The 15,903-nt window shown below is 42.0% G+C and overlaps 1 protein-coding gene and 1 long non-coding RNA gene across 2 annotated transcripts; one reads left to right on the forward strand and one right to left on the reverse strand.

The window, feature by feature from the left end:
• Nucleotides 1–3,606: 3,606 nt before the first annotated feature.
• LOC117414061 (prolyl endopeptidase-like) lies at nt 3,607–15,442 on the forward strand. The gene is made up of 15 exons (XM_059000044.1): nt 3,607–3,882; nt 6,136–6,210; nt 6,644–6,777; nt 7,364–7,494; nt 8,457–8,666; nt 8,979–9,100; nt 9,221–9,326; nt 9,529–9,720; nt 11,209–11,406; nt 11,858–11,961; nt 12,137–12,273; nt 12,686–12,780; nt 13,096–13,227; nt 14,141–14,297; nt 14,821–15,442. Exons 1-15 carry the CDS (start codon nt 3,841–3,843, stop codon nt 15,113–15,115), a joined length of 2,130 nt encoding a protein of 709 aa, XP_058856027.1. The 5' UTR covers nt 3,607–3,840; the 3' UTR covers nt 15,116–15,442.
• LOC131701524 (uncharacterized) lies at nt 8,525–14,146 on the reverse strand. The gene is made up of 2 exons (XR_009308857.1): nt 13,680–14,146; nt 8,525–13,322 (listed from the first exon to the last, which is right to left on the reverse strand). It is a non-coding gene; the product is annotated as an uncharacterized LOC131701524 (long non-coding RNA).
• Nucleotides 15,443–15,903: the final 461 nt, after the last annotated feature.

Here is a 15,903-nt window from a genome sequence, read left to right on the forward strand (position 1 = left end):
TAGTATTATAGTTCCTGCTTCAGCTGATTCCTATAATGGTTTCAGAGGTGAACTAATAGCATCAAGGGTAAACTAAAGGTGTAGCATATGAATAAACACTGAAAGATGAAAGTGTAATAAACCAGTAGTTTAATATCGGTGCTTCACAGTTAATCGTGGGGGGGGGGGGGCGGGGGTTGGGGTCAAGAAAAGCTCATTGTGGATTTGAAAAAGTAAGTCACATTTTTACCAGTTAGTTGAAGTCATATTTTTCAAACTAGCTGGGGAAAAGTCCATTGAATTTCCTTTGTCAGTCACATTGTCAGATTCAACTGACTTGCGGGTCTAATTGTGAGGCTACAGCAAAATGGGACAAAATGGTTGACCCAATGGATTGATCGTCAAAGGGAGTTTACAAGGGGTAATCTAATAATAGAAACACTGAAAGTTTGGAATGTACCTACATCACTGGGGCCATGCACAGGGCAGAATTCCCCTGGGCACCACATGTAATAAAAGCATTCATTTGCATGTAACATTTACTTTGGGGGTTTCTTTTCTTGAAACATTGCAATGTACTCCAAGAACAGATAATGCTGTTTTACTTTGTCACCACGTAATACGCACTGGAGCTGCACAAACTGATTAGTCAATTATCTGGATTTCCATCTTCTCACGTGAGGTTCTGTGGTTGGGCTTATTTACCATTCTGACTAAAACAACAACTGAAGAAACAGCTGCTCCTGATCGCTGCCCTCCACAGAGGCTGAGATAAGCAGCAATCCCCTTATAAAAGTTTATCATACTAAAAGCATAGCAAAGTGTAATAAAGCATGGTAAATCATAGGCAAGCATTGTAAAAGCCAGTGAGATAAGGTGAAGCATATTAATAAACGTGGCAAACCAGATCAAACTATGGTTAAATGCATAGTACCACAGGGATGTAAGCACCCCCTATTCCATAGCAGTTTCACCCATTCCAGGTTTTACTTTGAGCTTGATTAGCCACAGTGTATAGGAAACAAGCTCAGATGTGTTCTATTAATCTCATTGTAAAACCAGGAATGGATCAAACTGTTATTCAATGGGAGTCTTAATGCCATCCCTGAACCATGGGGAAAAGCATGGGAAAACAGCAAAAAAAAAGCTGTGCAAAAACACCACGGTAAACCTTTGTAAGAGTCATATTCAAGCAAGCTGTTTCCTCAATTGTTTTAATTTGAACAGCAATGACCTTGACCTGGGTGTCAGCCCATGCTTGCTATGGAGATCTCAATCCGAACACTTGGTTTTGCAGCTCTAATACACACTAATTAATAAATAGTGGGAGGCTGTTCCGTTCCAGCACTTTGGAATCTCCAGACAAGCTCAAAGCCAGGTATAGGCAGAGAAATATGATAGCACAGTATTGGATCAACAGAAGCCAGACCCACTCAGAATGATTGCAAACACCATGAAACAGCAAGTGGAATATTAGTGTCTCCCCTTACAAAAGTTTACTCGTGTATTTGTGCATGTTACTGTAGGTTTAGGTTGAGTTTCCCAACATGTTCAAGAAACTATTCTAATGCCTGACCACAGGATTAAGCAAGGGCTGATTCTGTATTCGCCTGAACTCTGAGATCTCTCTTCTACAGAAGCACCTTTTTCCAGGAATTTTGGAAATTGACACATAGCCAGGATCTATAGCTTCTGGTGTAAAAGCCACTTTGGGTATTTAATCAAATTCCATTGTTCTCTGGAGTTCTGCCAGTAAGTTATTATGAAATAGTCTGGATTCTGCACAACAAACCCTGATCACTGGTAACTCTGCTCTTGGGTAACTGCAGGACGTAAGCTGTAGAAATGTGGTTCAGCATGAACACAATGTTAACAAACACAGGTAAGGAAGCCCCTTTATTACCAATGCAGAATGACTGGGAGCGATTCGAGCAAGAAAGCTCCTGACCGTACAACTCGTCCTGCACGCTACACCGGAAACAAAGTGCTAGCATTATCCATTTCCTAGCACTGCAGACTGACTGCGAGGGGCAGCACTGGGGGAAGCCCTCGAAGGTTGACTAGCTCTTGTTTTTGCATGCATTTCAGGAGGAATCACTATCTGTTCAGACTGTTGCTGGCATTGACCGGTCAGCACAAGTTTCATGAATATTGCACATGAACCAAACTGACAGAAAGTCTACCAGAAAGGATTGTTCTTTTTGATTCAAGTAAAATGCTTTAAAATGAACCCTTTAACAGGTCTATAAACTACAGCACAGGCCTGTACCACATGACTTTTCTGTAATTCTCTTCCATGCTGAATATAAAATCACAGAGGGCAGTTGTGTTTACAGCATAGGTTTTGACCACATCAACAAGCCAAACCTTAAAGCCCACACAACCAACTTTCAAATAATGTATGATTTGTTTAAGAATGTGGGATTAAACTCCTTCATAAAGCAATGCAGCTCAATCTGCTGCTCGCCTCATTTATTGTGTATTAAATCATGCTCTGCAGTACTTTTTTCTGACAGGAGATGGCAGCATAATCAAGGGAAGACCATTGTTTTTCTGCAGAGTTTATTTGGTTTTACAGATTCACACTCTCTAGTGATTTCATTTTTTCAGCTTTAAACAATTTGGATTTGTAGTTTAATTAATTTTCCATTTCAAGAAACTACATGATCTCGGCTAGATTATAAACGACATATGCCGGTGGGTGTGAGAATTTCAACTTTCAGTTAGTAATCAGTGATATAGAAACAATAGGCACTTGTGTGAAAATGTTAGACCACTTTATGCTTTAATTAGACATCTTAAACAATTCATGCATTTTGCCATTTGTGGTTGTGTGTTCCTTTTCTCTAACTATTTTAAATGAACTGCATGTGGCCTATTAAAGTGGTCAATTAAATTAGACCATCACTAATTTGCCTATTTTGACAATGTTCCAATTTTTCCAGTGGTTTGATTTAATATGCACAATAAATCAAAACTACAGAAGTGTTGCATGTGTACTGAGAAGAAATGTTGCAATACAATGCATAGGAAACAGACTTATTTGTATCAGGTCTTTTGTGTTTTAATGCTTATTGCCCCATTATCGGAGAACTCCTCATAAAGTTAACTGTCCATTGCTATTGTAGTCCCTTTTGAAGTGATATTGAAATGGTTTGGCATCCAATCAGTTTTAAATGGGCTTATATTTTTGTGTTTGCTTCTTTTCGTGAATACAGGAAGAGCTGCAGCTGGAGAGAATGGAAACAGCCTGGATACATAAATTGGCTTTATATTAATTCCATCATTCACTACTTAAAGCAAAATTCATTGAAGGTTAAAAACCAAGCATTGTAAATATGTTGCTGAAGAGAACACTGATCTACCATGGTTGTCATGTTGAGGTTGCGTTCATTATTTTTTTTGCTGCATAGAGACAGTAGATTTGGAGTTATAGTCTTACACTTTGATACACGGCTGTATTCTTTGATTTCCTTACTTATGTTCCATTGTTGTCTAGTAAAAATGAACCGTTTCCGTGTCGCAGTTTAAAGTTCTGACCCTATCAATAAACAGAGCTCACACTTTGACACAGTCTTTATAGTTGATCAGTGTTTTATTCTATGATTCATTAAAGGTGGTGCCCAGACCAGTAGAAACAAACCAATTCACTGCCCCTTGGTTTCAGCTTGAAACGGCCGGGTTGCAGGACACTGCAGCTTTAAGTAGTATATATGAGACAATAAATCCGTTTGTTTTGCGAGACTTCCTGCAAATACTGAAAACTTGAATTTCACTTTCACTTTGCAAGCAGCTACTGTTGTAGTGGTGCATGTAGCCTGGGAGAAAAAACGAAACGTCTTCATTCACTTACAAGTAAAAATGGTGCTCAAATACCCAGAGGCCCGGAGAGATGAAAGCATAGTAAGTAATATTTGCTATTTTAGAATAGCCTTCTGCTTTTGAATGTGTGCTCCGCATTGTCAAGAAGTGAATGACAACGCCCCGTAATGTGGGCCAAAAACATCCTTAAGTGCATAATTCACGGCAGTAATAACAGTAAATGCCTCCTGTATGTGTGTTTTATATGCGACGGTCGCTGGAAATGCAGAAATGTATTTCAGTAGCCAAACGTTTTAGGATCAGTTCTATAATTATCGTGAAGGATTAGGTTGACACACTAATCCACTTGACTTGTTGGTTTTGCCTCAGTGTTAAAGTTCAGAGGAAAAGCAGACGCATCATTGTGTGGTCTTGTGCACGACACACGGCAGAGCTACATGATTATCTGTATTGGCTATAACTTGGGCATCTTAAACATGACCGTTTAACAATCTTTACTACAGAGTTTAAAATGTAAACCCCCTCACTGACTGTTCGATAAAAAATATTTATAACTCTTGTAGCTTGTCACAGTAACTTTTCAGCAAAAAAAAAAAACAGCACCCAATAAAATAACAAAAAAACACACCCCAACGCTGACCTGCTCACATGAGAATTATTTGAATTTAATTTTCTTCAGAAAAATAGCAATGTATATAACCTGAATGATTTGTAGCGCTGTGATGTGTTCCGATCCTCCTTCTGTTGCGGATCCTTACAGGAAACTTTCTTCCCAAATCCCGCCCAGCAGGAACTGTAGGCGGTTGCTAGGTTACAGTGGGCCATATTTTCAAAGTGTTTTACTCCGGTCTTTAATAAACTCCTATTTTTTAAAGGTTAAAATTCAACAGTTATGTACAAAACTGAGAAAACAATTTGAGAGTGCTTAAGATACTTTCATTTACATTACATAGATGTTTGATACTAGTTCTGTTAAGTCCATTAGTATTTTATTTTTTCAAAAGGCAGGAGTGAAAGACTGTAGTAAACTTTTCGGGAAATATGGCCCTGTAAATCATAAGTAAGGCTTCTGTTTTTTGTTTTTTATTAATTTCATTTTTCGGTGATTATTTATAGCTATTTTTGAGTTTTTTCCGGGGCTTTCACTTTTTATATACTGTATGAAATTATTGTTTTCGGTTACTTTTCAAAATGCTTGGGCGTTTTTTTCTGTCAATATGTATAGTAACTCGACAGTACTTGCACACCTAAATTGTACCTTCTCTCCTAGATGTCTTCCACAACAAAATCCTTAGTTACGGTTACCGGCACATTCTTCTAGGGCTTTTGTGTGTGGGCATTTTTTGATATTTCGCCACAATTTGCAATTGTTTTAAATCCTCAGTATTTTAACTAATACATCTTTAAATCCAGCGAACAAGTCTCCATTCCTGATTGTAATCTCGTATTAAACCTCACAAGCAGATTCAGAACAAATCCATACAAGTCAGGAAGCATCTAGGGACATTGCTATTGCACTGGTAAATTTAGTTTTTAGGGGTTTGTTTAATGGGAAATGGATGGTCAACTTTAACTGAGTAACCATTTCCATGTTTTTCTTCCGGTGTTTATTGACTATAAACCGATTTTCTTTTTTTTTTTGTATCGGCGGTGTTTTATCGTTTTTTTTTTTTTTTTTATCGGTTAAAACCGAAAATCAGAAGCCCCAATCATAGCGAACTTCTTACAAAAATAAAGTAAATTAAATGCATTCCCTTATATAAAATACACATGGTATAAACAGGATAGCTGATTGCAGGCTATTTGTTAAGATACTTATCTAACTTGTTCCATGGTCTTGTCACTTATTAGATAAATAAACTAATAGCCTGGTCAGCTATTTTATGTTAATTAACTGTTAATAGTTTGAAAAATCCCATTAAGATCCCATTATAATCTCAGTAAGAAATATCTAAGAAAATAGCAGGATTATAAGCAAGCCACAGCAATAGCAGCATAGGATTTGGGACACGTATTGCGTAGTACTCCTGATACTGTTGCATGCTGTATGGTACCAATTCATAGGGCTGCAATGGATTAGCCGTTTGCATTGGAATGGCAAAATATGACACTGGTATAATTGCACCAGTGACAGTTCTATTGTCACTTCCCTTGGGCTATCATTGCCTCTCAGCACAGAACCAATCTAATTCTACTGTCCTGATAATGATTATTTGGTATGACGAAACTTCCAAATATTCCAGAATGCTGTGTAGACCTGGCAGTAATAGATTTGATTATTAAATGTATTGCATGTTAAGATCACTTTTCAATGGTCTGCTGTGTGATCCGCAGATTGACGACTACCACGGCACGAAAATCCCAGATCCCTATGCGTGGCTGGAGGACCCCGACAGTGAGGAGACGAAGGTGAGATCCAGGAATCAGAGGGGAGGAGAGGGAGAGGGAGGTGTGGAGGGTGATCAGCTGTAACCACACTGCCTCGTCTGTGTAGAGAAGCCCATCCGAAGTATGGGGAGTGGATTCCCTTGTCATGCACCTGTAACAGAGCGGTGGCTGTGTGCGAACCTGTGACCCCACAAGCAAGCACCTTAACCACTATGCAAAAGAGCCAGGCTCGTCTGCATTTAAGGTTTTGGAGCTTTTAACCTCCTCTCATCTCACCACCAGGGGGCAGAATCCGTAACGACAGTGTATCGCACACTACCCATTACACACCCATTCCTGGTTGATCTGCCAAGTTGAGAAATGTCACCACAGTGATATCCAGGGCCAATCAAACATACCTTGGATTCCTTCGAACAGCTGACATGCTGTATGTGTTGTGTGTTCTGTGTTGCAGGCGTTCGTGGAGGCCCAGAATGAGCTGACCATGCCTTTCCTGGAGAAGTGTGCGGTGGGGACGAAGTTTCACCAGAGACTGACTGAGCTTTATGACTATCCCAAATACAGCTGCCCCTACAAGAGAGGGAACAAGTGGGTACAGCCCAGCACCGCCAAAATCCTTTCAGAAATAAATCTCTGAGTGGGAAATCAAGAGGGTCTATTCAGTTGCTTATCACAGCAGCTGCTCTAGAACATGACACTGTTTAGATCATTCAAACAGCTCTCTCTCCCTGAGTTTCACAACCCAGTTAGCATTAATCTTGAGAGTCTGTGAAACTGTAGTAGGACATTAACCCCTTACTTGCTTTTCTTACCCTGAGCTAAACTGTCTTCCATTTACAACACTGTCTTCCAACAGGCCATACAGAAGGAAAGATAAGGTTCTGTTTGGAAAGATTTCCTGAAAGATTTTAAAGATTTTCACATATTTGGATCTAATACTTTCTTTGCTTTAAAATTCCCTTCCCTTTTATGATTTGACAAATGTATATCAATTTCAACAATGCTGTTTTCATTTTAAGCTGCAACAGAGTCTGAATGTCTCATTTTTAACACCACACTGCTGCAAGTAGTAACAGAAAGCATACCTATTTGGCTCGAGCATGCTTTATTAAGTATTGGAAATGTAATCTAACTGAGCTGTCCCTTTAATTGCAATGCACTGCCTTCCCTCCAGGTACTTCTATTTCTATAACAAGGGGCTGCAGAATCAGCATGTGCTGTACATGCAGGACTCTCTCCAAGGGGAGGCGCAGGTCTTCTTTGACCCCAATCGGCTCTCTGAAGACGGGACTGTGGCTTTGAAAAGTAAGGCAGCTTGTGGAGGAGGGGGGGGGGGTGCTCAACCCATTATAGGTTTATGAATGAAGGTAAGCATGGAATTAACAGCTGGGTTACGCTATAAGGATGAGACCAGACCATGTTTCAAATGGGAACAATGTTAACCATTTATTAGTTCCAAATACCCACATTACATTCTACATTGAACAATACGTGCCATGAGTATTAACAGAGATAGGCAATTGATCAGATTACCTGAACCCCTGGAGAGATCCCTCAGACTGAATCACCGATGGTCCACGATGATCCTGGAGGTATTCGAGGCTTCTCTGTCTGTGTCGCCTCCATGCCTGGTATTTATACCATATGAGCTCAGGACATACGTGACTACAGTCTGTTTCTGTATCTTTCTAATTCTCAATAGAATTGAGCCCTTTAGCTGTTACTCCATTCAAGTGCAGTCAGCCATTAACCAACCTCTTTTACAAGGTGACCGTGGTTAATTGTGTACCATCTTTCATCCCGTACATTTCTGCACATGCTTTATACTTTCCAATCATTTTAACCCTAAGTTCTACCAATATATTTTACTCTCCTACGATTCCAAATACATTTTCATCCCACATTACCACCTTCTCACCATCTGGAGTATGACTTTACACAGCTCTTCCACTGCATTTTGGTCTTCACTTTGCCCTAAGAAAACTGGTTGGAGGCTGGAGTGGAATCTCGAATGAAGACGTTGAAAAACACATTTTTGTTTCTAGTTGATGTCAACAGAATGCCAGCCCCTAATGTGTCATGAAGGTCACTGGTGGAATAAGTAGAGTGGTGTCACGCAGGAGCAGACAATCAGTTACCATGTCTGCTTTGAGAGAGTCCCAGACAGGCCTGACTAACCAATGCTCAGCACCACCAGTTAGCTAGACCAGCACAACCAGTGTGATTTGTCTGAGTGGGTTCCCCCTCTTGTGTGTGTGTGTCTGCAGTGGCGCGTCTGTCGGAGCAGTGCAAGTGCTTTGCCTACGGGCTGAGTGGCAGTGGCTCGGACTGGGTCACTGTGAAGTTCATGACGGTGGCGGATCAGAAGGAGCTGCCCGACACTCTGGAGAGGGTGAAATTCAGCTGCCTGTCCTGGACTCACGATGACAGAGGAGTCTTCTACAACTGCTACCCCCGGCAGGAGGGCAAAGCCGACGGTACTCCAGCCATGATGAACAAGGCGTTACAATTCACCTCCTTTTAGCACTAGCATCATTATCACTTGTCCCAATTCAAAGGAGGGCAAATCAAACCTTTTCTTAGCAGTATTATCACTAGGACCCTAAGTCAGGGCCACATTTATTGATTACTTCTGTAGACATTTCATAATAAATGGTAGAAAATGGTTTTAGATTTGTCTTGATAAATAAATACATAACTTTTTTAAAACTATAACTATAAAAAAAAAAATTAAAAAATCCTGTATCTTTGAATTGGTCAATCCTTTTACCTCTGTATTCTGTGAACAGGCACTGAGACCACCACCAATATCAATCAAAAGCTCTTCTACCATGTGATCGGAACCAGCCAATCCGAGGACATCCTGGTCGCAGAGTTTCCTGATCACCCCAAGTGGCACAGTAGCGCGACGGTGAGCCGAAAGACATCCTTCAAAGAAATCTGAACAGTTTTTCCATTCCAAGCGATTTCTCTGGATAAACATGATTTGCGGTTCTGTAAATGCACTCATCTCCATCTATAATGATCCTAGGTGTCGGACGACGGGCGGTACGTGCTGCTGTCCATAACAGAGGGATGCGAGCCGGTGAATCGGCTGTGGTACTGTGACCTGCAGCAGCTGAGCGGCGGCATTACTGGTTAACAATTAAAACCACATTTTTAACTCAAAATCTGTTTTGAATGTAACTGTTTAATTGTTCATTTGCGTGTGTGAAGCGCTTTGGGATCCTTGTGAAATGTGCATTGTTGTTGATGTGGTATTACAGTATATCTTGTTAGTGGGAGAGAGTATGAAACCAATAGCATCTCAGTTCTCGTTCCTCTCTCACATTCTTAAAGGGATTCTGCCGTGGGTGAAGCTCATTGATAATTTTGAGGCTCAGTACTCCTACGTGACCAATGAGGGCAGTGCCTTCACCTTCCGCACCAACCTGCTCGCTCCTCGATACCGTCTCATCAACATTGACCTGCAGAGTCCAGACCCCTCTCTGTGGACAACACTGATCCCAGAGCACGAGAAAGATGTCCTGGGTAAGAGAGACTTCCTGGCCTTTCACCTGGATACATGCACAGGGAATATAGCTTCCAGCTAATGAAATGACTCTTACCTGTCACGCCCGCCCATTCACTATGAGTGGTACAGAAAATACCTATTTCACGGCTCCACAATATGGTTCTTTTGAAGGATCTCGTTCAATCTGGCAATCTATAGTCTTAAGTAAATGCAAGTACAGTAAAAATGTACCTGAAGGAACACAAAGCCACTTTTTTTAGGAATAATGGCTTGAAATCTGGCTCTAAGAGACAGGGAAACACAGTCTAAGGCAACTTTACTCTATCAAATCCCAAGTTTCCCCTGGTGTCCCATGCAGTGGCCTGAAACCCAGTCTCCTGAAACCAAGTTCCAAGCCACAAAGTGGCTTTGTGTTCCCTCGATCTAGAGTCTACCAGTTCGCCAGCTTTTTAGTCCATTTTTTTCCCCCCTTGGTGATATTTCTGTATGGCTCTGTAAGAGCCAGGTATTAGGAATGGCTGGTTTAGCCAAAAAAAGGTTCTGATCTGTTTCATTATAAAATATATATTTCTGGTACCATATTTAAGAAGCTCTTCTTCATCTATTCACCAGCAGAGTGCAATTCTCCCCTCCCTGCAGCTTTCTTTCCTGTCATTAGCCTGCCATCTGTGTCCTCTAATGAATGAATATTTTATAGCAGGTCACATGCTCTAGTCATGGCTGGGGTGCAATGATCTAGGAAGTGAAACAGTGACTACTGAAAGTAAGACATGCTGACAGATCTTTGGGTGGCCAAAGTCAGCATTTCCACTCCTGGTCTTTGTTTCAACCCTCTACGAACTTGTTTTGAACCAATTCAACCTCCATCCAGACCCTGAAGTAGCTAATTATCTCATTTTACATGTAAAACCTGGATTGGAATGGCCCTCCAGGACCGTGATTGGACACCTCTAGGACCTCATATCTTTTTTTTTTTTTTTAATGAAAATACATGTTTGTTTTAACGTGCTTCCAAACTGCACAGGTGATACGTGCTGTCTTTTTTATTTGTATGCATTTCTATAAGTAATTCAAAAAAGTTATTTAATAATTTAAAATAATTTAGAACTACTTGTTCAGAAAATACCTGTATCGTTTTTTTTTTTTTGTTTGTTTTTTTTAACAATTCAGCTTGATAGTTCCGTTATACTCATTTGAGGACGGCTCATTTAAAAAAAAAAAAGTGAAGCATTTTTAACTGTGATGATAAAGCTCCTTGTTCTCTGTGTTGAGCTTCATAGCCAGTGTGAATTTTCACTGCTCTGATTACAGACACATCTATGACTGTCCTCAACATACGACGCAGCAGTTTGTAGCCAGAATGATTGATTTAGAATGTATCAAATTACATAAATACAGCTTGTGTTGTGATTTTTTCAAAGAACAATTCATTCGGTACTGAATGGATTAATGAATCACTGAGAAGTACTTAGCATTCTAACGCAGCGCTGTGGTTTCGGTGGCAGGCTTCGTGGCCTGTGTGAATTACAGCTTCCTGCTGGTGAACTACCTGCACGACGTGAAAGACGTGCTGCAGCTGCACCAGCTGAGAACAGGCGAGTTCCTCAGGACCCTGCCCCTGGCTGTGGGCACTGTGGTGGGGGTGAGCAGCAGAAAGAAACACGCAGACTTCTTCTATCAGTTCAACTCCTTCACCACTCCAGGTACTGAACACACGGAGGAAGGCCGGGCAAGAGTCCCGAAATAACTCCCATGGTTTTATTTTAAAAAGCAATGTTTCATTTTACAAAACTAGAAACTAGTCTCCTAAAGAAGTCCTAACCAAGGTTTCAAATCCAATATCTTTGCCCATGTTTGCTTAAGGGTATTACTGGTCATTCTTTAATTGTGCTGAGAACTTTTAATTGAGGATAATCAGATATTTCAATTACAACGCTATTGATAAACTGCTGCAATATAGTGAAAGCATAGGGAAGCATTGTGAAGACCAGAGAGGTAAGGTGAAGTATATTAATAAACAAGGTAAATTCTGGTAAATGCATTGTAGATCTATGGGGAAACGCATGGTAAAGCTGCAAAAGCACCAAACTCTTATAAGGGCTGGCCCACATAGAGGTGCACAATGTAAAGTACTCCTGCTGTGTGTTTTTATAGGAATAATCTACCACTGTGACCTGACCTCAGAGACTCCGGAGCCCACAGTGTTCAGACAGGTGGAGGTGAAGGGCTTCGACCCCTCGGACTACCAGACTGTCCAGGTAACACTGAACACTTTCAACTAGTGCTTCCCTGCTGAAGCCCAGTTCCTACCCAAACATAGATCTCAAATGAGACGAATACATCATTAAAGCGGGGAGGTTAAAACGTTTTCAATTGTAACTTTCTGCATTTGGGTGCCCCGGACACGGAGTGACCCGATTATCTGTGTTCCAGGTGTTCTACCCCAGCAGAGACGGGACGAAGGTCCCCATGTTCCTGGTGCACGCGACAGGGATCACGCTCGACAGCTCCCACCCAGTCTTCCTGTACGGCTACGGGGGATTCGAAGCCTCCATCCAGCCCTACTACAAGTCAGTTCCACAGCCAAGCCTTAAAGATCTGTGGATCCGAGTTCCCCCACCGTGCAACTTATCGAAGGAGTGCTAACTGAGACCTTCACATGGGTTCATTTCATACTGGCCGACACAAATCCTGTTAAAGGGAATTACTTGGAAAAACCGATTTATCTGTACAGCCAAGTCTATGAGATGTGGATTAATGTCTACTGGAGAAACTTTTTCCATTACCCCACTCAGACCCCGTTTACTGTATAGATAATCGCCCCTTCTTCAAAAGTAGGATCTGCTACATGTTAAAAGTGTATAATATGTGTTTAGATTTTAATCTCATACTGACTTTCTGACAAGAGATTTACCTACCTTATGCATTCAGCTGCTGCCTCTGTATTGTCAGCAGTGACCCCTCACCTGTGCTGTTTTACAGCGTTGCCTACCTGCTGTTCGTGAGACACCTGGGTGGGATCCTGGCCGTCACCAACATCCGCGGGGGAGGAGAGTACGGGCAGACCTGGCACAAAGGTATGCAGCTGAAAACAGGCATTATAGGTGTCACATGTTCTTAGTCACTTCAGACATCCAACAAGATCAAAACAGGACCCCACGTGGCCAGATAAAGACTGGGAGACCACAGTATTTTTTGTTTCACCCTGTAAACCCTATAACAATATTTTAATGACGAGACAATTAGAGTAGAAATGACAAGACTCTCGTCAAAGGCGCACAAATACCCCCAAACAAAATCATGCTGCACACACAATGAAGACACATTCCTATTTCTTTTGAATATGACTGCTGGTGTTTGACCCTGATTTCCCTGACTGACACCCTCTCTAGGTGGTTGCCTGGGTAACAAACAGAACAGTTTTGATGATTTCCAGTGTGCTGCTGAATATCTGATCCATGAGAAATACACCACGGCCAGTAAAGTCGCCATCAACGGAGCATCAAATGGAGGGCTTCTGGTTGGTAAGGAAACGGAATGCTTCTTAAGAGACAACCACAGGGTCTGGCGAGTGTATGAGACCCTAACGTGACACCTGAATAGATGACCACGAGGCGATCTGCAAATAAAGGGTTCATTGAGTTTTATAAGATGCTACCATGCTGAACGATTCCAACTTACTTGAATATGGATATTAGCATTTCTATCACTTTTCTTCAGCATCTGTTAACCAGACAAAATGTACATTAAGGATAGATTTCTAGACTATATCATGGCAGTTAAACTGTTAAGCTGCAAAGCAGACATTAGTTTGCTTCACAAGCCAGACATGGGATGCCTTGTTCAAGAAATTTCTATTTCCTCTTGTGACTTGAATTTGAGCCCACTGAGGTATGAAAGATTGGCAAATTAGCCAATAGGTTCAATCAAAATATTGCATTAGAAAAGAGTCTCTCGGATCCCCCAAATGGCTTACCTGATAAAGCTGTGTGATGTTCAGGGTTAGTCATACAGTCAGGGGATTGAGCTTTGTGTCCTGGCTGTGCCAGGTTGCTGGTCTTCACTGGGGGTTCCAGAGCGTTTTATTGGCTCTGGTGCCCATGTGGGTTAGGAAGGTAAAATCAGCAGGGAGAGGTGAGCTCAAAGCAGACACCGGCAGGGCTGGCCTTTGTCCTCCAGGGGCTGCTAGCTGGGTGTGAAGAGGGGATTGGCTTGGGGATCGGAGGACACTCACTGACCTTCAGTTCTGCTGGGCTGTTGTAGGGAGTAGCTGTAATCAGGGAACATAATGGGACATTCTAAATAAAATGTAAAAAAACAGGTACAATAATTGGGCAAACAACATTAAACAGAGGTGCAGTATACAGCACGCCTTTGATTGAATGGCGATATGTGAGCAGATTTGAACCCGTGGTGTTTGGTTTTCCTGCCTGACAGCTGCCTGTGTGAACCAGCGTCCGGAGCTGTTTGGCTGCGCCGTGGCGGAGGTGGGTGTGATGGACATGCTGAAGTTCCACAAGTTCACCATCGGCCACGCCTGGACCACGGACTACGGCTGCTCCGACAACGAGGAGGAGTTCCACTGGCTCATCAAGTGAGTCTCTTATTGGAAGGGGGATGCAATTCAACTTCAAACACTCAATCAGAGATCATGTTTCGGCTAGTGCATCCGTCAGTGCAGTAATCCATGTCTCCACAGTCTAAGTGGGAAAGAATGAATTGCATTGTAATTATTATTGGAAGAGTGGTACAGATATTATTTCTAGAATTGATTTTTAATAGATTTGGCCTACCACATCTCATAGACTCAAGGTCAATTCTTTCCAGTAAGATAAAGATAATAGCGTTTTTGTTTTGTTTTGTTTTTGGCTCCGAGGATAATAATGGGTTACATTTGACAGGCAGGATAACCGTGAGCTGAACCACAGAGCATTAATTTGTATTTCGATCTGCCATAGTTTACATCATTACAACAGACCCCATTATAATTAAACCTGTGCTGTAAATTATTCAGATCTGACTTCATACTGGTTATCATTCATAGAACGATGTTTAAAGTTATGAGTGTCTTGATCCAGCAACACTGCAGTTTGTTAACACTGTCCCTGTGTCCTCAGGTACTCCCCCCTGCACAACCTGCCCCTCTCCTCCAGCCCCGCGCCTCCCTACCCCGCCATGCTGCTGCTGACGGGGGATCACGACGACCGCGTGGTGCCCCTGCACTCCCTCAAGTACACAGCCACCCTGCAGCACTGTGTGGGCCGCCGCCCCGACCAGAGACAGCCCCTGCTGATCCGCATTGACACCAAGAGCGGGCATGGAGCTGGCAAGCCCACTGCCAAGGCCATCCAGGAGGAGGCGCACATCTTCAGCTTCATCGCAGAGACCCTGGGGCTGAGCTGGAGGGACTGAGCACAGGCAGAGGGGCTCAGCTGAGACACTGACACGCTGACACACTCTTTGATTTTAGAGCTGTGTTGGATTGAGGACAGACTGAACACACATCTCCTTCAGGGCTGACACACACAGATGGACACACACACAGTCTGACAGACACTCACACACACTATAGGCACAGACAGATGAAGAAAGACACACATATAGTAGATAGACTAACACTCTCACAAAGACAGACAGATGCACACACAGGAAAAACAGGTGCGGGGGGGGGGGGCTTCGTTTACCTTGAAAAAGACTTGATGCTGTGTTTCAAAATAAATCAATGAATGTATTTTTTAACAGTTAATCCGTCCTGCATTTATTTCTTGATGTCTTATTTTAAAACTAGTCTTTAATATATTTCTTGGTTATTCTTGTTGATTAAAAACCAGTAGCTGTTAATTAATTCCCTAGTGCCATATACACTATTACTTACTCTGTATTTTGAATAAAGGTAATTTCACCCTAGTTAGGTCAATGCCTAGACCTTCAAACAGCTCTTGCTTCCTGTCTGCTTGTGCGCATTGTCAGGGCCTAGGGAATACTGACATCTAGTGGCCACACTGTTAAACTGCAGCGCACAAAAGCAACAGGCAAGATACTTCGAGACACTACTAAAACAATATTAAGGATATTGCCGCATGAATATTCACTCTTGGTAGCTTCTCTTAAGTTCTAGTTAACTGCCCTAGATATATAACCCAGGCCAGGGGTCTTTATAGGTGTAAGAGCCAGCGGCATCTAAACGGCATAAGTCCTGT

Source organism: Acipenser ruthenus, chromosome 25 (assembly GCF_902713425.1).
Source record: "Acipenser ruthenus chromosome 25, fAciRut3.2 maternal haplotype, whole genome shotgun sequence".
NCBI classification, from domain to species: Eukaryota; Metazoa; Chordata; class Actinopteri; order Acipenseriformes; family Acipenseridae; genus Acipenser; species Acipenser ruthenus.